This window comes from Artemia franciscana, chromosome 13 (genome assembly GCF_032884065.1).
Source record: "Artemia franciscana chromosome 13, ASM3288406v1, whole genome shotgun sequence".
In the NCBI taxonomy this organism is placed as follows: domain Eukaryota; kingdom Metazoa; phylum Arthropoda; class Branchiopoda; order Anostraca; family Artemiidae; genus Artemia; species Artemia franciscana.
The window spans coordinates 34,653,028-34,675,910 of NC_088875.1; the positions used below are offsets into that span (position 1 = coordinate 34,653,028).

The 22,883-nt window shown below is 34.1% G+C and overlaps 1 protein-coding gene across 1 annotated transcript in view; it reads left to right on the top strand.

Moving 5' to 3' along the window:
• Nucleotides 1-22,883, top strand: part of LOC136034306 (tyrosine-protein phosphatase Lar-like) — a gene marked incomplete in the record, with an annotated part of 449,438 nt that overhangs the window by 15,552 nt on the left and 411,003 nt on the right. The window contains 1 exon segment of the mRNA XM_065715442.1: nucleotides 3,340-3,610. Coding sequence (XP_065571514.1) covers nucleotides 3,572-3,610 — 39 coding nt within the window.

Here is a 22,883-nt window from a genome sequence, read left to right on the forward strand (position 1 = left end):
AAACACATAGCTTGAAATGAAGATTATAAGTCCTAAATAAATTCCAATAAAATTAAAATTTATAAAGATATCTCAATAAGATTTTTAAAGTAGCCTACTTTATTTTACCGTTTTCAGTTGCTGGGTTCAGGGAGTCTTTTTATTTAAACGTTTCAATCGCAGTCCTTTTTGGTAGTTAATGATGGATTTCCTTTTGACTTTGGAAATTGCTCCAGTTTATTCTATTCGGCTTTTTCTTTAAGGACTGTACATTGGAGTTTTTATCTACTGTAGGGAATGAATTTTCTGTTATATTTAAATACTGTTCCTATCTTTAACTCTATTTCTAATGGCTTTGTAAGTAAATGTGGTGAAAAATGAGTTATTTTACTTCCCTTTCTGACATGCACCTCAAAAACAAAGCGAAGGGCTAAAAAAAACTTGAAGATTAGAGTCAAAAAAATAAATCAGTGGGATTAAATTACTCTTTTTAACCTAGAATCATTGAACAGTAGGGTAGTGTTAATCCACGGAGATTTACGAGAGAGGGTAAAATGTATTCTTACCAATCTAAGGGGTGGTTTTTTTTAGTTGTTTCAATAAAAATACCAGAAAAGTCATTTTTCAACGAAAATACCCCAAAAAGATATTGTTTTGATTGAAGGAGGAAATGAATGGAAGTGGCCACATTATTCAGAATTGTCCCCACTGCACAATAATTTCTCTTTTTCTCATTTGTTTACGCTTGATGTCTTAAAAAGGCTTTCTAATCCTTTTCTCATGTATCATTTGAAGAGGGCATTACTGCATATTTAAAGGGGGAACTGTTTCCCTGGAAACTCTGACGAGTATTTTCCGGCTTTCTCCAGCCGTAGAACTTTGCTTCACATTCATGGCTATAGAAAGAAGCTAAAGAAATCCAATATGATTAGAACTCGATATTAGGAGACTATTAATGGAGTAGGTAAAACTTTGGAGTTTTGACAAGTATTGTTATTTTATAAAGTGTATTTTGAAGTATTCTTTTTACGAAAGAGTGGATTTGTGTTGTATAAAAGAAAAATGAGCTTCGTCTAGTCTGTACCAGGCTTAAGATTTTGGTCTAGTAGAAACTTTAGGCTCCAATTTCTAGGTCTAAGACGTATACCGAGACAAACTGAAAAACAAGCTTAGTGGAACACGGATCTGACCTTTGGGGGAGGGTCAGATTACATCAAATAAGGGGAATGAGTTCAAAATCCTTTAAAAGTGCATTTTCGGTTAAAAAATAGCTAGGAAAATGGGAGATTTTTCTCTAGGCAAATATTTTGAAAATGACTCCCAACTCTTTAATATGTGTAGGTACATATGGAGTACTCAGTTGGGGTTATATAGAAAATACCCCCCCCCCCCAATACTCATTTTATTGTGTGTCCTCCAAGGGTTTCTAGGGAATCCTTGAAGAAATACTGAAGGATGTCCTATTTATTAGCGGAAAATTTGATAAAGAAATGAAATATAATCAGAACTTGATCTTGAGGGAGTGTGATAAAAGAGGGTACAGTCAAGGAATTCTCGGAAGAAGTTTTGTGACTTTACTTGCGATTAGTGACTGTACTTTTGATTATAAAGAGTAAATTCAGAGAATTCCTGGAAGAAGTTTTGCGACTCTACTTATGATTTTACTTGTGACTAGTGACTTTTCCTGTGATTAAATAGGGTTAAATTAAGGAATTCCTTGAAGAATTATTGTGACTTTACTGTTTTAAATGCTAGGGAGAATCTATGATTAGAACAGAGTGTATCTTAGAGTAGTGCTTACCTTCATTAAGATTACGGGCAATTACCAAGGAGCAGAATTTACCAATTACTAAGGGTAATTGTTAAGCATTTACCAATTACGAATCAAGCTATAGAATTTATGTCTCATAGTTCGAGTATAGAATACTCGAAATCAAGCTATAGCCATTTATCTGTTCATTTTCTGTTTGTCTCAATATGGTGAAAGGTGCATGGGTGCTCACAAGGAGGGAGAGATCAAGTTTTTTGTTTCAACTGTATCCATTGTAATATCATCAGTATTAAACAATGCGATAATATCAACATAATAGCAAATATAAGCTATTCTAGGGATGTATGTATGAATACTCAAAATCAAGCTATAGCCACTTATCTGTTCATTTTCTGTTTGTCTCAATATGATGAAAGGTGCATGGGTGCTCACAAGGAGGGAGGGATCAAATTTTCTGTTCCAACTTCTTGGAAACTAAAAATAGGACAGTTTATTTAAAAAATCGGCTAACCAGTTGTTTTTTAGTTACTCGCGTTTGTGGTTTGTTGTAAAATAGGAGGGATGGAGAGCGAGAGAGAATGAAAGAGAATGTATGTTTGGCTCACAGAAAACAATAACGTGCATTGAAATTCTAAAAATAGAGGCATTGTCTGTAATTTTCGGAAATGGAAAATAAAAGTGTGTTTTTTTTTATTATTCACTGTTTTTTTTTTATAAGAATCCGAAATAACAGACAAGAAATAAAAAAAATATGGAAGGGGTGAAAAATAACCTCTCTTTCTGGGAAAGCCAAAAAAGTAAGCGTAAAGAATTTTTTCTCACGTTATCGTCTTTTTATCGTGATTGTTTTGCTTTCATTTCTTCTAAACTTGTTTAACATTTTAGTAAATTGTTTTATATATTTTTTTCAGTTTTTCTCTGTTTATGACTGTATTGAGGTCTTTTTAATAATAACAATAATAAAAAAAAAATTATTTGTAACCCTTTGTACAGGACATGTAAATAGTTGAGTAATAAAAAAATTGAAGAAAAAAGGGAATAGCAAAAATTATCACTGATAAAATTTGGATAAGACCATTATGTAAGTCCAACGAAGAACTAGCATTTTGACTTATCTTTGCTTGCACAGAGTCAAGTAAGGGAAAAATTTCTCTTGCACCATAAGGATCCACGAGGCACGTATTTTGCACAGCAAGTGACAAATATAATAAAAACTTACAATATTAAAATAACTAACCTTATTTTTTTCGTTTGTTTTGGATTATCAGGAAATGAATTTGTTCAACCATTTCAGTTGCAGCTTTTTAGGATTGTATGATGATCTTCCTTTGACTTCAGAAGATGAATTTAAGTTATCCTACTTCAGATCTGATTCAGTGTCTTTAAGGACTGGTTGGTCGTTTTACCTCGACAAAACTTTTATCTATTTGACGTTGAATATTCATAATTTTACAAATTGTTGAATAATCAAGGAAATAATTCAACAGTTATCAATCTTTGGATTTTAAGAAACTATTTAATTTGATCTTCTTCAGTTGTGGCCTCTTTTAAGACTGTTTAAAAAAATGACTATATTTTATCCTTTTCAGGTCTGATGCAGTCTTTTTTTAGACCAGTTTATTTCAGCAAAAGCTAAGCCGATTACCGTTAAATATTGATTACTTTCCTGCTAAATTATCGACCAATCAAGGAAATAACTCGATAGTTAATAGTAACTTTCAATTGGGTAATGTGGTAAACACAGTGTGGATATGTGGAAATAGTTCATTTTGTGTGAAAGAGTATTCTATTGGATATAAATAATTGAAAAGTGATTTCAGAATGGAGACGCTGTGGAATCAAAAAACTTCAATTAAATTGGTAAGCCTTTTAGCCATTCCTGCTTTTTAATTCCAAATATTTGAAAATTGTTTAGTGAATAATCAACAAGCAGACCAAAGTTGAAATTACCACTCAATGGAGGTAGAATAATCCTTTCTTCTGATTTTTTGTTTTTTTTAAGAAAATTTTCCTAATCTAGAAGTGAAGCAAGACATTTGAGAAGGTATTGAAGTACCAAGAACAGGGACAAAGAAATTGCACAACAGTGTTTTCGAAAAGGAAAAATAGAGGTCTCTACTTTAATGAAAAAAAACTTCTATATGCACTTAAGGAATTTCTGACCATAGTATTATGTGGTTAAAAAACTAGCAAAAAAAAGTTAATAATATTGAAAAAAGGAGGGTGGAACTTTGTTTTGAAGGTGTGGTTGTTAATGCTCGAATTTTTACAGACGAAAAGCATTGTCAAATTTAACAAATTAGATCTGCTGATTTGTTTTTCACAGTTTAACGAGGCAACGCTGATGAAAATGCGATACCACCCTAAAAACTTCATAATTTAAACAACCTAAACAAAAATCTTGGAAAGTTACGATCTCCTTGCTACTCTAAGGAAGAAGATGCAAGGAGCTACTAGGAAAGAAAGAGAATGGGTTGACCCTTTTCTCAGGCTTTGATTAATAATTGAGAAGCAGTTGAGTTGTAATAACACTTAAGCCTGAGTTTTCCCGATTATGAACAACCATTTGGTTAAGCAGATAGAAAAAAATTGACAAATAATTCATCCTAACAGTGGTTTTATCCGATTACCATAAATCAGAAATATGTAAATTTACCTTAAACCCTCGAAAAATGGGGGAAAGGATCTGGCCTGCAGAGCAATTACACATCATACATGACATTAAATGTTTTCTTGATATTATTTTTAAAAGTGTGAGGGTCAACAACAATTCGAACACCTTTTGTATACTGTTGTAAAATTACCGTAAAATAAAAGCCCGGCAAGTAAAATTGGTAAAATAAGGCAGTCCCTAGGAAATATAGGGTAAAATTGCTGTTTAGACCTGCCCTGTTGCTAGAAGACCAACTTAGAATTTTTTTTTTGTCTATCATTTTTTCAGCTTTTAATTAAATTTTTATAAAGATTTATATTTTTCTAGGCATAATATTTTCCTCTATTTGGAAAACCAATCGATAGAAATTTGCCCACAACTATTCCATTTTTAATTCAAAAATCAACCTTGTCCCTATGTAAGTCTTAAAATTGTCTTGAAACTTACTTTAGTAATGGGTCGAATAGAATGGGGGGCTGGTTTTAGGTCAAAACTACACTGCTTGCAGGGTCAGAAGGGCGAAAAATTACCATGAGAACCCACATTTAAATCGGTGCTCCCTCCAAATATTAATTCCGCATCCGCCCCTGAATAGTACTGGTATCAGCAGCTGTGATCAACCCGTAAAATTGATGTTTTGCCCGAAATAAATAATATGCGATTTTTTATTATGATCATTCATTTTTAGAAATGTACAAATAAAATTTATCGAAAAATTTTTAATTGATAAATTTACTAAAATATTCTTCAGAATTCTGAAACTTCTTTTTCGTTGATAAGAATGCAAGAAAAGAAAAATATTGTACAATACTTGTTATGTGAGATCCTTTCCTTGCAACATCCGGGATTGAATCACGGTTTTCGAGATTGGAAGCATGACTTTATCTGTTGCGCTGTTACAAGGTACTTATTTCAATGTTTAAAGGAGAAGTTCGATTCAATGTTTAATGTTTACTTACAGGCCAGGGAGCATTTTATATGGACAGAAAACGGGCCTTAATCCAATGAAAAAAAAACCTATCGATTACTATCCTTGAAAATAAATAGCAAAAAAGGAGCAAAAGGCAAAGAAAAAACAAAGTAATAAGGAATTATATTGAACTGCTTAGAAAGATGAAACAGATAAAGCTTTTGAATACAAAAACAAAAGAAGACGCTTCTCACAAAGCTCTGACTGGTTTAGTCAGGGCACTGGTTTCGAAAAACATAAAACAAAAATTAACAACTGCTACATCTGTTCATGTCTCTAGCCAATTTAAGATATTTAATCATACCAAAGGGAATTGCATCGATTAGATAAAAACTTTATGTAGTTTTTTGGTTTTGAAATGTTTGGATCCCTTGTCTGAGAGGATGCGGGTTCGAATCCCAGTGTACCCAATTCTTCAGTTTGGGACGGGGGTCAGTGGCGTGACTCTGTAAGCTTAGCCAAAGTCGACCTAGCTCTAAATGGGTACCTGGAGAAATCTGGGGAAGGTAAACAGGAAGGGTGTGTGAAAGCACAGGATGGCTGGCCCCCAATCCCCCATTGCACTTCCTGGCTGAAGGGCCAAGAAACGGAGATCAGCACCGCCGTTACGGACTGTAAAGTCTAGTGCCGTATCCTTTACCTTTTTTTTCTTAAGTGTTTTTAGATGGTAATGATATGGAAGTGCTTGGGGTCCAGGGCTGATAGAAACTATTCTTCTTTTAGATGGGACATTTGTACTAAAATATCTGAATTAGATTTGAGTCCCCGTATGTGAAATATAAAATTTGAGATTTAAATGTCATATCCAATGATTTCTTATCTCCAATAATTAACTTCTAACAATTGAACAAAGCGATTGAACTGAAGCACTTTTTCAATGGGTATTTGCAATCCTCGCTTTGCTTACTTAAGGTTTATGTCCAGTGGGGTAATTTCGTCAATTTCCTGAGGGCGGAGGTCAATCTTGAACCAATTTTCCCAAATCAAGTAATCAAGTGAAAATGACTGTGAAAACTGAAAAATTGAGCCATATAGTACAGTAAAGGTATAGACATAGGCCTATTAAACAAAACTGACCCGTTTCTGTAAATGCTTGAATTATGTAGGCTTATCATAGTTTTGACAAGATTTTTGGAGAAACTAAATTTTAGATGGGGGGGGGCAAAATGGGTGTTGGGGGGGAACTGGGTGTGGGGGCTGCTCCCCTCCCCCTACCTCATATTAAATTACGTCCCTGTATATGTCCCATGTGGAACTTTTGGAAGGCGACTTTTCTGCTCTCCTATGTGTTTAATGTACCAACAAAAGCTTTTATTCTATAGCTAAGATTCAGTCCTATCCATCTACCGTAACGAATTTTAAAATTTAATTACTACAAGGTTTTTCACATTGAAATTACATTGGAAATTGCTTGAAAATCGTTGAAAAAGCAATGTTCCTATTTTTTTTTATACAAGTTTAGAGAAATTCTATTTAATGTCATGGTTCTGGCTTGGTGAATGGATAGTTCTGAGAATAACGAATTAAATGGTAAGAGTATTTTAGGTATATCGTATTCAACCATGGCAGTTTGATAAATGTTGCATAAAACTAATTAGGTAGTTAAATTCCAAAACTTGTCAAATTTAATATTTCAGCTTTAATATTTCAAATTTAATATTGAGATATAAACCTATTCTTCAGTTTTTGAATCAATATACTCAACGCAGCTTAATATATAGTCTAAGCGTAGCTTATATATAATAATTATGTAGTAGGCTTCATAGTATATTAATATTATAGTATATCTTGTCATAAATATAGTAGATATTATTATAGTAGATCAATTCTATAGTAGATTAATATACTTTTTAATTTATAATTTTTCATTTCAAAAAGTTTGAAAATAAATATTATTTAATATTTTGTGGTATATACTTAACTAAATTCAAGCTGTGTAATAACTCTATAAATAATTTGCGTAGTGACAACAGACCTGTGCAGATAGTTTCTTGAATTGTGTTTATAAAAAAAGAGACATTTAATAAAATGAATATTGAAATAAATGTAAAACTGTATTATATGTCACTCGTCAAATACACTAATCCCAATTGCGTCTCAGTGTTTCTGTTGTGGGTAAGGACAATGTGTATTTTTTCCTGTTGGTACAAGTTATAACTGCAGACTAGAAACAATATCACTTGTTTGAGAGGGGATGCTTACCTTAAGATATTCTTCGTCTTTTTTTGTCTTTTAAGCGAAATCAACTGTTCTGTATTTTTAAATTTTAAGTTGATTCTTCGTGAAATTTTTTTACTTGAAAATTCACGGTTATTCCCCTAGGGCGTAACCTATACTATCCTTCTTGATAAAACGAACTTAGTCGGGATAATTCCCATTTCTGGATCAGGATTAGAAGATCTAAATCAGGGTTAGCATTTTATCTTGTTATATATTAGGAGACCTGTTTGAAAATCATTTACTTAATATTTAAAACGTATGACAAAAGCCATATCTAATTAATTGTCCATTAAAGTATTTAAGAGTTTTAGCTGATTTGGTGTCCAAGCAGCCTATCTGAACATTCAACTATATATTTTAACCATTCAAGCATCGATGTTAGCTATTTAAAGTGACAGAAATGGAAACATTTGCCAAGGGAAAGAATTCCTATATTTTAAGCAAATTTTTGAATATACTAAATGTAAATTTAAAGCATCCATCCGTTTTACAGTTTTAGTTCAGCTAAAGTAAAGATGACGCATATAAAACTTTGTTTGTTTTCCACTGTCGAAGTATCTTCAGTGGAAAGCTTGAGGAATTCTCCAGTTTGGTTATCACCCCCCTATACCTTCATTCGTTAATTAAACAAAGCTGGATATAAAAAAAAATCGATCATTTTATATAGTCCGAAAAAATGCCATCTATTGTATTGTGGTCTGCAGCTATTGCAAAAATTAGATGGCGTTTATGGTGTTATAGATAGGACCACTCAGATTGTCTATTTGTCTTAATATTTAGATTGTCAGAATAAATGTAAAGTTTCAAAATACAGTTGTCATGAACTGTCTTGTATTCAAAATTGAAATTATTAAGGTATATGTTCCCTCTAGTAATTAAGAAAATAAGTATATTTATAACCTGCAATATTACAAAATTTAAGCAGAGTAAAGGAAAATAAATAGATGAAAATGTATAACCTGCAAGGAATACAAATTTAAGCATAACCTAAACAACATTACTATGTTCACTATATCCACACTATGTCCACATCACTATATTGGGGAAAAGTAACCGAGAGGATCTCTGGTCCTCATAATTTTCGGAGTCTCGGCCACCAGATCTTCGGCGATGCCGTCAAGCAGCGTTAGCGGGTCAAGAAGTCCAAAACGAGAAATAATCTTTCTGTTATTAAACCAGCTTGGTAAATATAATAAAAATTTACAATAGGCTATCTATAATAATATCTCCTTAACTGGGGAAGGTCTTTTTTGTATCAAAGGCTGGAAACCAGAAAGAAACGGAGCTGTTGGAGAGAAAAACTACAGTACATGTTATACAAACCTCGACGACTATACCCTCCTCTATTTGGCGAGATTGTACCATACGTATAGACTGTAAAGCACTAGCAACCAGAGGCGAGTAACTTGTACCAAAAGAACAAGACACTGGTTTCATTGGATCCAGAGCCATCTATATACCGAGCTATAATTATAATATTGCTTAAACTTTTTCTCAAGGAAGGATCTAAACTTGCTTAAAAATATATACAACTTGTCCTTTTTCCGAAGATTTTCGGCCAATTTTCAACTTGTTTTTGATCTAAAAAACCCTGCAGACCTCATTTCAAAATTTCAATTCGTCGGTAGGATAGAACTGAATCCAAGCTATGGAGTGATATCAAAATTTTCCTCTTTCGTTGATAAAATTAAACCGTTCGGGAGCAGAATAATAACATACCAAAGTTTCCACAAATTACAAAAAATCTTTTTTCAATGCAAAACCTAAGTAGCAATTGTTTAAAATATAAACAGTAAATATTTAAATAATGCAAAATAATAAATCTAAAATTCTACACTCTGAATTTCAGTTTTGCAATACATTTATTTCAATCATAAAAAGCTTAATTGTTCAATGGCATTTATTTTCATCATATTCAACACATTCCAGCCAGTGGAAATGAAGTTCTAATTGGGTGCACCTTTACTGATTATATTTTCCTGATTCAGACCCAGTTTTTCAGAAAATGCCAAATGTAGATGTGCTATTAGAGTTTGTATTTCGTGCAAGGTGGATTGGAGTCAGTGTCAGATCCAGTGAAATAAAATACAATGCTTGGCGCAATGCTATAGGCACAAATTCAGCTCATTTTGCTTTCACAATAACAAGGTCAAAATTCAACTTCCGTAAAGTTTATTCTTTATTGATAACTTCTATTACCAAGGCTCAGGAATCTGTCAATTAAGATAAATGGAATTTTTAGGACTCCTTAGGGATTATCGTATCTTGTTCCAGGGTGGAAATGACGATCAACATTTTAAAGTATCTAATCTTGTATTATCGTTAGTGTTAATGTCTCCGAATTTTTTTTTTTTTGTACTCATACCTGCCTTATCTAATTTAGCCAGAATTTTTAAGCTAAAATATGAAATTCCACCCGACAAAGAAATAGCAAAAATGGGTCGATGAGACACATTTTCGCTTTCCTTGATGTGCTATCTCATATGAGGCGTCTGGCCACATGGGGCTGTATAGCTTATCATTATTATATGCAAAATAAAATTTTTGGGATATATAGAATGTTTTCTTCTAAGTATTTTTTTGAAGGTAAAATATTTGGGAAGTAAAAAAAGTTCTAGGTCAAATATCGAGATTTTGATTGGAGATTCATTCCCCTTCCTATTCCTGCCTACGTACTTCACACAAACAATGGACTTTAGTAGATCCTATAATATTGGTGTAAAGTCCCTTCCCACTGAAATATTAAAGGTTCCATCCTAAAGTTTCAATCCACCTCTCATCCTTCCTGAAAAATCGTACTATATTCCTCCCAAGGGTCGAACCTGTTTGCACCTGTAGGCTGAAGTAAACGCACAGATTATCTATTTGTCCTAATTCACATGTAAGCATCAATAGTCTGTGGTAAATGGTATCTTTATTTTAATATATTGTTTTGATTTTTATTATAAGTAATATCCTTTTATCAATTTTATTTTCTATTTAATATTTTAGTATTTTTAATATTTTACAGTATTGTAACATTATATTATCTTTTGTAGCTTTATAGTTAAATAGAATTTTAATATTTCGATTATCAGGCTCAGAGGAGCACGTTTTAAAAGAAGAGACGTTTCACGTCTGATTAAACAAAGAAGTTGACATATTAGGAGGTTCTTCGGTTTATATACTAAGGTCAATCTTCCCCGTGAAACATAAGATTTTGCAACAAACCTACAGCTATAACTTGCTCCAAAAGAACAGATTCTTCCAGTGTTGCATTTATTAATTTCAGATCTGTCCATTCATGAAGTCAAAATTACGATATTACTTAGAAATTTTCTTAGAAAGTAGTTTATACTTGCTTAAATATGGAAAATTTTGCTATTTTGCAGGTTTCAATTGTATTTTCACCTTATTTCAATCGAACAAAAACTCCAAAGGAAATTCAAGCGAAGGGACAATAAGTTCCCTATATACAGTTTCGAACAAAGCTTTTCTAATGTTGTACTTCTTGTTTTAATCTGACACTATTTCCCCTATTGCCAAATTGGTGTAAGTTAAGATACCATCTATCCCTACTTGTGCCAACCTGGGTATTAAAGTCCTTTAGTTAAAACCAATTTCTACCTGGAATCTTATCAATTTGTTGCTTCAGCTGCATGTAAAACTGTTCCTAGTCACTATTATCTCCACCAGTATACTGTACGGGGGCTAATATGGTTATGAATCGATATCCTTGATTTTTAAAATTTTATAGAATTTTTAAAAGTGCAACGTAGTAGATGAGTAAAGCCGAATGTTGGCTACCAGTTTATTTTTTTTTGTAGCTGAAAGAATTAAAACTATAATTAGAATATTGGAGGCATCGGTATTAGTAATGGGTCGAGTTTCGCTCTGATGTATTAAGAGAGAGATAAGCAAGATTCCCTGGCTGGGGCTTTTTTATGTTTGAGTTGTCAGGGGTGCTGTAATTAATTTTGTTCTGGTTGCCACCAACCCTAGGAACAGCCCAGCCACTATCAAGACCAGATGATAAAGTAAAGTAAAGCCGAATGTTGGCTACCAAAAAGTAGCAAAATTTTTGAAAGTGCTACGGGGTAGATGAGTAAAGCCGAATGCTGGCTGCCAAAAGGTAGCAAAACTGCCGTGTTTCATTGAATCATGAAAACTGTAGAGCTGAAGTAGAATAACTAATTAACATCTTTTAGTGGGAACATAAGCTTAAGACTTATTCTCCGTGTTAGACATGTGGTTTTGTGACAACCCCACAGCTACAAGTTGTACTAAAAGGACAACGAAGTTTGGCTATATCATCGAATTCATTACATGCAGATGCATTCATTGAGTGAGCCAGAATTATATTACTTAGAATTTTGTTTGGAGACTGATTTAAACTTGCTTCAAATTTAGGGATATTGATTTATTTTTTTTAGTATGTTTGAGACGTGTTTTTAGCATATTTCGTAATCTTTAAAAATCGGTCAATATCTTTATTGTCCAAAAACGCACAAGGGTTCAATATGGAGTAGATGAGAAGACAAAAAGAAGAAAGAAGAAGACCCTCACAAAGAAATATATACTACAAAGAATAGACTCAAGTATTTCTACTAGCACATAGCAGGATGGAGGCTGTTTGTCCTATCAAGCCTAGAAAAATAGGGACCATGACGCTGCTCAGCCACAGTTAGTGGCTCAGTTAACCCGTAGGCTGACACAAGTCTTTTGTTTCTAGCCCATAGGGGTATACATAAAAGAAACTTCGCGAAACGAAAATATACGGATCTAATAGTCTTTTTATTAGTAGGCTACCTTAGAAAAAGCCAAGACAGATAGTCCAATTGAGTGAGAGGTAAATCTGGCATTAACCCCCATACTAGTAGGATTGTATAAAAATTGATGTTAGTTCATTTGTTAATAGGTAAGTCTGTCTATTATCCGTCCATGCGTTATTCCTAGGGCAGAAGAACTAAGGTAGATAGTAACATATTCCAAAATGGAGTCAATGCGAGGACATTAGGCATTGCAAAAGCGTTTTAGACACGGGCGAGAATACGACTGCTGTAGCAAGCTTTAAAGCGAACTAGAACACCAAACGCTTTTCTAAATTTCTCACTTAGATGAGAGATTAGGAGAGCCAGTCGTTTTTACACTATCCCCTATCGGGAGACCGAGATACTTAATACAAGCAGATAACTGAACACTGATTTCCTAACTGTACGCATTTCAAGATCCAACATCACCGACAGATTTGCTGGAAGCATGGACCTAGCTCTTCGAAGCATTAAAATTGAGACCAATTTTGGGATGTCCCCTACTAAGCACAGACAAATTCTCCTCAACAGACGATACAGTTGTACTTAAATTCAGGATGTCGTCAGCGTAATAGAGTATGGAATGGTCCACTAAGTGTAGTCTTTTCTGGGGTGTAACCACGCTATCATTATATAATTGTGTTGAACAAAAAGCAAATTAAAAAAAAATTCTTCAAGCAAAATCAGCTATCGATTAATAACAAAATTTTCGTCTTAAGTTGAAACATTAAAACCGTAAGACGGCAGAAAAATAACATGCCAAAAATTTGCGGAGGGGACATTAAATTAAGTCAAAACAGCAATAGCTTGTTCGTTTTACCACGAACTGTTTGACAAGAGCATCACCAATTGCGGAAAATCATGTTTTGACCAAGAAGGGCTGAGGATTGCACAAAACTTTCATTCAACTGGTGGTCCCAGGGACTTCTTACTGTCCGGCTCTTAACCGGCTTAAGCGCTTCGTGTAAGTTTGAGAAGGTGTGTTAGTCCCTGTCCTGCAATGGTTTTGGAACCATTTTTTTTCCTGAGGCAAATGTGAGGAAATGAGGAAATCTTGAGGAAATCCTCAAGATTTTTAGAACGAAATTTTCTAACTTTCGTTGAGACCTCAGATAAATATAAAAGAAGATACGGTGGGTGCGTAGCTGTGTTGGCCTCAAGTGGCTTGGTGCTTCAGTGAGTTGTTACTAGTAGTAATAGTAATCTTGGTAGAAATGTATTTTACACCAATCTTGAGAGCACGGATTATCCTGCTCGGGGGTGGTTTTCGGCCACGGGCTGCTCAAAATCCCTAGATTTTCCCCTGTTAACTTTTGAGAAACAGAAGTTGAGACATTGCACAAACGATGATAGTAAGCTCTTTCACGCCCCCCCCCTCTTGATCCAAAGGAAAAATACGCAAATGATTATTTCTTGGACGGGATTCAAAATGTTTAAAGGTGGCTTTCATCCACAACAGTTTGGAGGCTCCATACCCTTCTCTGTATGCTTGGAAAATCCCCCTTGTCTGTGCCATTCCTGTGTGTGAACAGCTTATAATTGCATATTAGTCACCGTTTTCCAAAACATTCAACCGATGGTGATCCCCATATTTTAAGTAAATATCTATTTGCTAAAACGATTTATACAGCTTGCGTTGAAACAAAGAAACTAAATATTTCTTACACTAATCTATTACTCGAGCTATTGAGCTTCTTACCTTCATATATTTCGGATTGAATTAAGAAATATCTTGAAAAAATTTGCTGAAAAAGGACGGTGAAGCCTGAACAAGAGATATAACAAAATCGGCATTAAAAATTCACACCATATAATGATCACTAAAAAATTAATGTGCAAAAGCTTTCTAGGCTACTTTAGATTCATCTCATGTCTGATAATTCTCCTAGGGATCTGAAATCGAATGATCGTCTATGCGGAAATACGACACTGTTAGTAATAAATAGTTTCTAGGTTCCTTGTACCAATAATCTAAAATGCTTTTTCTTGCAAGAAATCTAGTAGACAAAAAGTTATGTTGCATATTTTAACATTTTATTAGGAAGTCTTTCACATATGTTTGTTTGATTTTCTCTAATTTCTTAGAAAACTTGTCTAGCAAAAAAAGGAAGGACATTTCACTTGTTTGTCAAAAAAAAAAGAAGAAAAAAAAGTAATTTTTTGGACAGGATCCAAAACATTAAAGAGTGGCTTTCGTCCACAATACTTCTTCTAGTTCTCTAAACCAATTTCACATCATCTTCTCAGTTGACGGGGCCAGAAATCTGATCTAGAGGGGTAAGGGGGTGGCCTAAAATTTCGTTCGGGTTCTTTTCACTTACGTTCATGTAATTTTCTCTAAATTCCCAGAAAATTTTTCGAGCAAAAACAGGAAGGATATCTAGTGATTCCTATTAAATATGTATTTTTAGCTTAGCTTCTATTTTTTCTCTAAATTTATTAGAACATTTTTCTTGCAAAAAGGGAAGGATATCCAGGGCCGGATTTATAGCTTTGACGCTTGTAGGCCCAAGCGTTTTCGCCGGTCTGTTTTCGGGGAATTCCCCGAAAATTTGGGGACTGTGGAAGCACTTAACAGAACGCAACTGATGAGTCAAAAGTAATGAAAGAGAGAAGTGACACCAAAGTCTCAGCTGCCATTCTTGGGAGACATCTGACAGTCTATAAGTGGCCACGGAATTCCTGTGTTGTTTTGAAATCACTTCTCTGTGAATAGGCCCACGGAATTCCTGTGTTGTTTTGAAATCACTTCTCTGTGAATAGGCAGCTTGGTGGCGGAGTGCACTTGGCACCTTGATGATAAACCACATTAGTCCGGTTTTTGTTAAGAAAAATCACTCAGTGATATTTTATTGCACCCCCTGGCATTGTGCGGTCCTAGTCCTGGGCCTATTGGTAAATCCAGGCCCGAGAATATCCGATGCTTCTTATTAAAAATGTATTTTCAAATTTGTTTCATTAAAAAAATTCACATTTTTGTAGTCCTTAAAGTGATTCTTTTTTGTAGGTTAGAGAAGAGGGTTCTGCTCTAATACTTTTGGGGTATGGCCGTAGATATTCTCTTAGGCCACGCCTCTTCATAGGCAAAAAGAGAAAAGGTGGGACTGTCTGATTTTGTATCGACAATAAAAACGAAATAAAAACCTGGATGGTTCGGGACAATCTCCGAGATCAGTGGTAACAGCAAAAATTATAAAAGCTAAAATAAATTAATTATATAATTTTCATAATGAAATATCATTGTTTTGCCGTCATCGTTATGTACTTTATTTAGCTCACATACTAAAATCACAGATTTCAAATGACCTAACAAGTAAATAGGCATGCTAGTACATTGAATGCGAGGAGGGACATGTTATTCTGTCCAAAAAGAAAAGAACGGATCGTAAATTTTCAAAATTTTTGTAGGAGAACGAAAACCAGGTTTTTATTCTTTTTAAAGAGGAGGGGATAGTTTTAGCACAGAGAAAAGGGGATTACCTGTACAAATCTTGTAACTCAAAAGCTTTTTTGTTTTTAAGTTGCTCAGAATTCCATAAATCTGGTTGTATGTTACTTTTGTCAGCTCGTAATTTAGCGTAAAAAAAAACAAGTAAACACAACGACGGGTAAGAATGCGGGATTATTTGGTTTTCTGACGCTTGCTTAACAAAAAAATTTATCGTATAAAAAAAAACGTGATCAATGATGTCATAAAAATAAACCAATGCAGTCAAAGTACAGTTTTTAGCACGAAAATATAAGACAGTTGATTTTTCTGTAGTTTTAGTTAGAGGATTGAAATGAAAACAAATAAATCTATATGGCTTGATTTCGGAATAGAATATGTAAGGTAGTCATTGCTCCAAAGGTACTGAAAAGTTGTTCCCCAAATTATGGTTGTGTCTCAAGGTTTTTTCGTTGTGTAAGTTCTCTCTTGTGTTGCCACACTTTGATCGTAAGAAGGAATAATCAGAAACTTTTCTTGTTTACAAACAAGCTCAGCCAACGGTTGTAACACCCAATTTATCTGCAGCTGATTCTCAAGCCATTTCAACAATCAATAGGATGGTGCAATTGTTTGGTTCAGTCGGGCTATTGATCAAATATAGGCTGTTGGGAATATGTAAAAATCAAGTTGTATAAGTAATATTTTTAAATCAGAATAAAATGAGGATTCTTTTGATTTGTCAGTAGTTAACTAATGGGACAGATATAACATAATGGGAAATCTAATTGGTTTTTGTTAGTAAGTCAATTAATTAATAATTTCAAGTTATTAATCTTGAATAATTCTAATAATACCCATATTAATGCATAAATTAGATTTTTGGCAGCGTTGTTCTTAGACTGTAGCGACCAGAAAAGTTGCAGTACAAGAGCTCCATGATGTATTTATTTTTCGCTCATTTTCTGCTGATTCTTTACACACGCTTTCTATTTTCAATCTTGGCGGCCGCTAAGTGTAAAACTACCTAACTGTTTATGGAGGTCCTTTTCATGAAAGATTGAGTTCCCGGGTGTTCATAACTTTTTGAGACGTATATGGTTGTGTAATTTTCCACTTAACCAATTTAAAGAATCACATTTCATTGTTGGTGTCCCTGCTATTTTAAATATTAGCTCAAAAACTATATTGATAGTAGTAATAATGGACAAAGCATGAATCAATTGCAGGTGATGCAGAAACTAACCAGCCTATGATTAGACGAGACACTAGAGGCACCAATTCACGAAATGGGGTGAAAATGTGTAACTTCAAAATCTAGAGGGGGGAGGAGGTAATACGCTGTTATTAAAAAAATCAAAATAGCATATCATAAAAAATGTGTTTATAAATCTTACGGGAGGCAATTGCCTCATTTGATGTCCTTATTGGAAACACTGACCGGAATAAAGAGAGCATTACAAGTCACAAAGCAAACATTGAAACTCCTGCTTTAAAAAAAATTCGACATTTTTTATATACATTGCTGAAGTTCTGTGGTTTTCGGATGTTCATGTGAAATAGTGGGATATGTTGTATTCCAATGTCCTCTCCATACGCTGCCCAAACTGCTAAATTGCTTTGGTGCAGAGTCAAGTTTGTGTCGGCTTTTTTCTCGCCTTTGAAACTGACCGCGTTCAGTACAGCTTATTGCAGTTATTTGCGGCAACTCATTGAGCAGTGACGTAAATTCACAAAATTTAGGGGAGTGGGTGTATTTTTCAAAGCCTGGGCAGGCAGATTTATATGTTTCTTTTCAATTTTTGTCAAGAAAATTCCCAAAAGGCAGTTTTGAATCAAAATATCCCCTATGAAAGGTATTTTTCTAAGTCTAGGGGGGCCATATTTCATCCTCCAATTGATGGCACTATTATTGAATGAAGGCGATTGTTGTGCTCTGTTTGAACGTGGTTTGATTTTAATCAGCAAAATGACTTTTTTGTATAATAATCGAAACAAAATCATCCCTGGGTTTTGAATTAAAACCAAGTAATTGCAGGCATCAAGCCATGGCTAATCAAACAGTTCGTGGTAACGAACTGTAGTAAGGAGCGACCCGGCTCAATAGTAACCAAAACTCTAAAAAAAATGGAATTTTGATACCAATAGCTACATCAAAAGAATCGCATTTTAATGCTGATTTTAACTATACAAGTTATATCAAGTTTAGTCTTACCCATCAAAAGTTACGAGCCTGAGATAATTTGCCTTATTTTAGAAAATAGGGGGGAACACCCCCTAAAAGTAATATAATCTTAACGAAAATCACACCATCAGATTCAGCATATCAGAGAACCCTTTTGTAGAAGTTTCAAGCTCCTACCTACAAAAATGTGGAATTTTGTATTTTTTACCAGAAGGCAGATCACTGATGCGTGTTTATTTGTTTGTTTGTTTGTTGTTTTTTTTCCAGGGGTGATCGTATCGATCCAGTGGTCCTGTAATGTTGCGAGAGGGCTCATTCTGACAGAAAGGAAAAGTTCTAGTGCCCTTTTTAATTAACCAAAAAAATTGGAGGGCACCTAGGCCCCCTCCCACGCTAATTATTTTCCCAAAGTCAACAGATCAAAATTCTGAGATAGCCATTGTATTTAGAGTAGTCGAAAAACCTTATAACTAAGTCTTTGGGGACCACTTACTCCCCCACAGGCCCCGTGGGAGGGGCTACAAGTTACAAACTTTGACCAGTGCTTACATATAGTAATGATTAATGGGAAGTGTATAGGCGTTTTCAAGGGGATTTTTTGGTTAGAGGGAGGGGTTTAGAAGAGGGGGATATGTTGGGGGATCTTTGCATCGAGGAATTTTTCATGGAGGAAGGAAATTTCCATGAAGGGAGCGCAGGATTTTCTAGCATTATTTAAAAAAAAACAATGAAAAAATAAATATGAAAAAGTTTTTTCAACTGGAAGTAAGGAGCAGCATTAAAACTTAAAACGAACAGAAATTATTACGCATATGAGGGGCTCACCTCCTCCTAATACTTCGCTCTTTACGCTAAAGCATTTTTAGTAGTTTCAACTATTTATTCTACGGCTTTTGTGATTCAGGGGTCATTCTTAATGAATTGGGACAAAATTTAAGCTTTAGTGTAAACAGCAGAGGTACTGGCGAGGGGGTGAACCCCCTCATATATGCAATAAAAAACACGAGAATACAAAAGTTCGTTACGTAAGCTAATTTATAAGTTACGTATATCTTTTACTAATAAAAACAGAGTCAAACTTTAGCGTAAAGAGCGGGGCGTTGATGAGGAAGCAGCCCCTTTCATATACGAAGTAATTTCTGTTTGTTTTAAGTTTTAATGTCGCTCCTTACTTTCAGTTAAAGAAACTTGTTGTTTTTTTTTCAATTTAATTGTATAAAAGCCAAGACAGATAGTCCGAGTGAGTGAGAGGCAAATCTGACATAAGCCCATTTTAGCATTATATAAAAATGATGTCATTTCATTTGCTGATAGATAAGTCTATCTACACAACTTGCAATACCACTGAACCTTTAAAGCCAATAAAAAAAGATTTTTGACTTAACCTGATAGATGAACACAAAAAGAATTTTCTATCTATAACAGGACAAATTACAGCTTATTGAGCATTTGAACACAATAGGACAATAAAGATTGTAGTGGTAGATTGGAATAAGTGCTTAAGGACACAGTCCAGTGCTTGCACCTTCTTATTTAACACAAAAAATAATGATTAATTGCAATAAACAATGATGAAAAAGGGGAGATTTTTCTCGTCCTTTCATGGTAGCTCTGTTAGTTTCGCATTATGGAAACTATGTCTGTTCGTTAATCCTGGCTTTCATGTTCTACTTATTAGTTTTCCAAGCTATACACCATGTACTCTAAAGATATTCACTGATATCGTTGGTGACAGGTGTTAACTGTCCATTTTTTAAAAGTCTCTATGCCTGAAGACTGGCCTTCTTAGGATGTTTGCTTATATTTTTCTCAGGAACTCCCCTCTACCCCCCTGTTGAGTGACAAGTATACTCAAAGATCGAATAATGTGACGTACAGAACAATTTATTTAAGCTGGGGAGGTCGGGAGTTTGAGTAATGTATAGAAGCTAAATTTAAAAAAACAAAACAAAAAGTGACTAATTACTCGAAAACCTATGGAATAAAGACGTTAAGAAATAAGTCGTAAAATTCATAAAAAAAAATAAAATAAACTAGGTGTAGAGTCCTGGAGTCAGACTTTCAATGTGTGTATCGCATACATGCCGCTTTTTATTTGGAGGGGGGAGCTCACCTCCATTCCAGAAATAAAGACATTAAACTGCGGGGGAAATCGCTTCAACTTCGCAATAACAATCTGTAATTAGACAACGAATGCTTTTGGACTACGATTAGTCTGATCTCCTAATTCTAAACTGAGATTGAAATTAACTTCATTCATATCATTTCCCCACAAAAATCATTAGGCCTAAATTTCATTCATAATCACGTAAAATCTTCTTTCTCCAAGCTGGCAAAGGGGATGGGATTGGAGTTCTTGTCCTGCCTTTGAAGTCAGGCATCAATTTTCTGGTTTAGTGCCCTTGTTCTTCCCCGTCAGCCATGTGCATAAAGAAAGCTCAAAAGCATCTGTCATAGTTCTGGCACTTTATTTGTGTCATCTATTTTGTTTGCGCATAAATATAGGTTATATAAGATTTACAAACTTTATATTATTATTATTTTTATTATTTATTTATTATTTTATATTATTTTATATTATTTTTTTATTATTTTTATTATTTTATAATATTTTATTATTTTTATTATTAGCATACAGATAGGATTTATTCGCTTTATATATTCTTCTGATTTTTTTCATCTTGAATTTCATAATAAACTTGAATTGTCTTAATGAGAAAATTAATCACTTAACCTAAGCTTTTGGGCACTTGACCTAAATGAATTATCCCAGCTATGCTTAGGCGACTTAGTAAAATACTTGGAAAGGTATTTCCAGGTAATGGCACAGTAAGATGCCATTTGAACAGCATTTATATTATTTTCTTTTATTCCTATATTCACGCCGCCAGGTGCTTAAAGGTATCTGATATGCCGCCACTCAATTACCTCATAAAACTTTTGACAGCTGGAAAATAATTAAGTTAGGTCTTAATAAAATTTTGAAAAGATACGATGTTTCGAAATTTTTCTCTCATTGGACACGGCCATTTTGAAAGTGACTGAATTCACTATATTTGGGTCATTATGTAGTAAATACCCACATGATTTGAAGCTATACATAGTTTCAGGTGATCAAATAATTATTTAAACTTAAAAAAACATTTTCGCCACCTGAAAATGGTTCGCGTGGCGCAAGAACTGCTCTCCTAGTTCTGTGCCTTCGGCCGGGAGCGCAGTGCATGGTCAGGACGAAATCGTTTGACGCTTCGCGACTCCCCCCAGGTTTCCCTAGGTACCCATTTAAAGCTGGGTCGACTCTTGCTGAGCATAGAGAGTCACGCCATAGACTCTCGTTTCAAACTAACTAATCAGCGACACCAGGAGTTGAACCCCTGACCTAATGGACACAGGATTGCAATTTAATGTTAATAGAAACAATATTAAAAAATGAATAGAAAAAATCAAATTTTCCGCATGAACATAGTGTGTGATACCATATCACACGCTAATTAATCGCTAGTAGCCCCAAAGGAAACATTTCGGTAGGAATTACTAAAAAATCACTGAAGAAAACTCCAACTAAGCGTCTGAAAAAAAGCTTCTAGTACTTTTAGTTTCCGATTAAATAGAAACCCAAAATGGATTTCGTAAGCGTTTAAGACCTTATACAAGTAACTTTTTTGGCTTTAGTAGACCTTATGGCAAAAGCGTTTGGCTGATTTAAGTCACACTCCCTGAATACGGTCTTAAATACGGTCCATTGTCTTAATGAAAATTGCCTTTCAAGACCAAAAGAATTTTTTTTTGGCATTTTAACTTGTCAGAACAATCCAAAACAGTCTAAAAGCGTAGCATTACATAGCTGGAAATCATTAACTTCCTCCAAGTTTAGATTTGAGGCATTCTGTAGGGGTAACCTAAGAAGATATTCCACCTTAATATTTCCCTATGTGTATGCATGTTTGTGCATAAAAAAGATTCTTCAGTTTTGGGCAGTATTTCTGGAATTAATTTGCGGTCATTCTGCAATTTTCTTGAAATAAATATTGACTGTTTCTAGAAATGGTCTAATTTAAATTCCGAGAATTATACTTTTAGGAAATCGGCTTTTGAACCGAAATCAAATGAACTTGCAATGCTGTGTTTTCACCAATAAATATCACTAAAATCATAAATTTTCGTGCGACCGATGGATGTTAGTTTGCAAAGTGTAAGAAATTAAATAATGCTGAAGCATACTAAAGGGATGAAGTATCTTAAGTCATAGGAAACTTTCTGAAAAATCGAGACACTTTTTGCTGAGAAATACTAATGATAGTTAATTAGTAAGAAAATTCTAGGATTCAAGAACCAGTTAAAATGTAACTATCTAAAAATGAAATGTATAAAATTACTAATTATGCTAAGTTATACTGAAAACTTTTAGTAAATAGTCTTTTTCAGGTTGACGCTGATCATATTTAAGAAAAAAGAAAATGTATTTTAAATTATATTTAAATGTAATACCAGGCCGTATAAGCTGTATAAACTTGAAAAATTGGCCTTGTTTGCCTGTTTATTTATTGATAGAAAAATTTTAAGCAAGTAGAAAAGAAAAGATTTTGAGTTGTAAAATTTTCAAAATGAACTATCTGTTTCTTTGTGATGCGATTGTTAACTAATGAGGAAAGATCTCTTGCTTGACATAGTCTCATTTTACCCAGACGTATATTTGTGATTAATTTTGCCTTGTTGACATCAAGATAAGCATTATACCCTTGCCCTAAGATCAATTTGAAGGAGCCATACTCCTTTTTAAGAAAAACTGTTTAAGTAACATAATTTATGGGTTTTTGCAGTTATCTGGTGGATGTACCAACTATTTGTCTGCAGTTATTCATTGACTTTTTCTACTAAATTTAGTTTT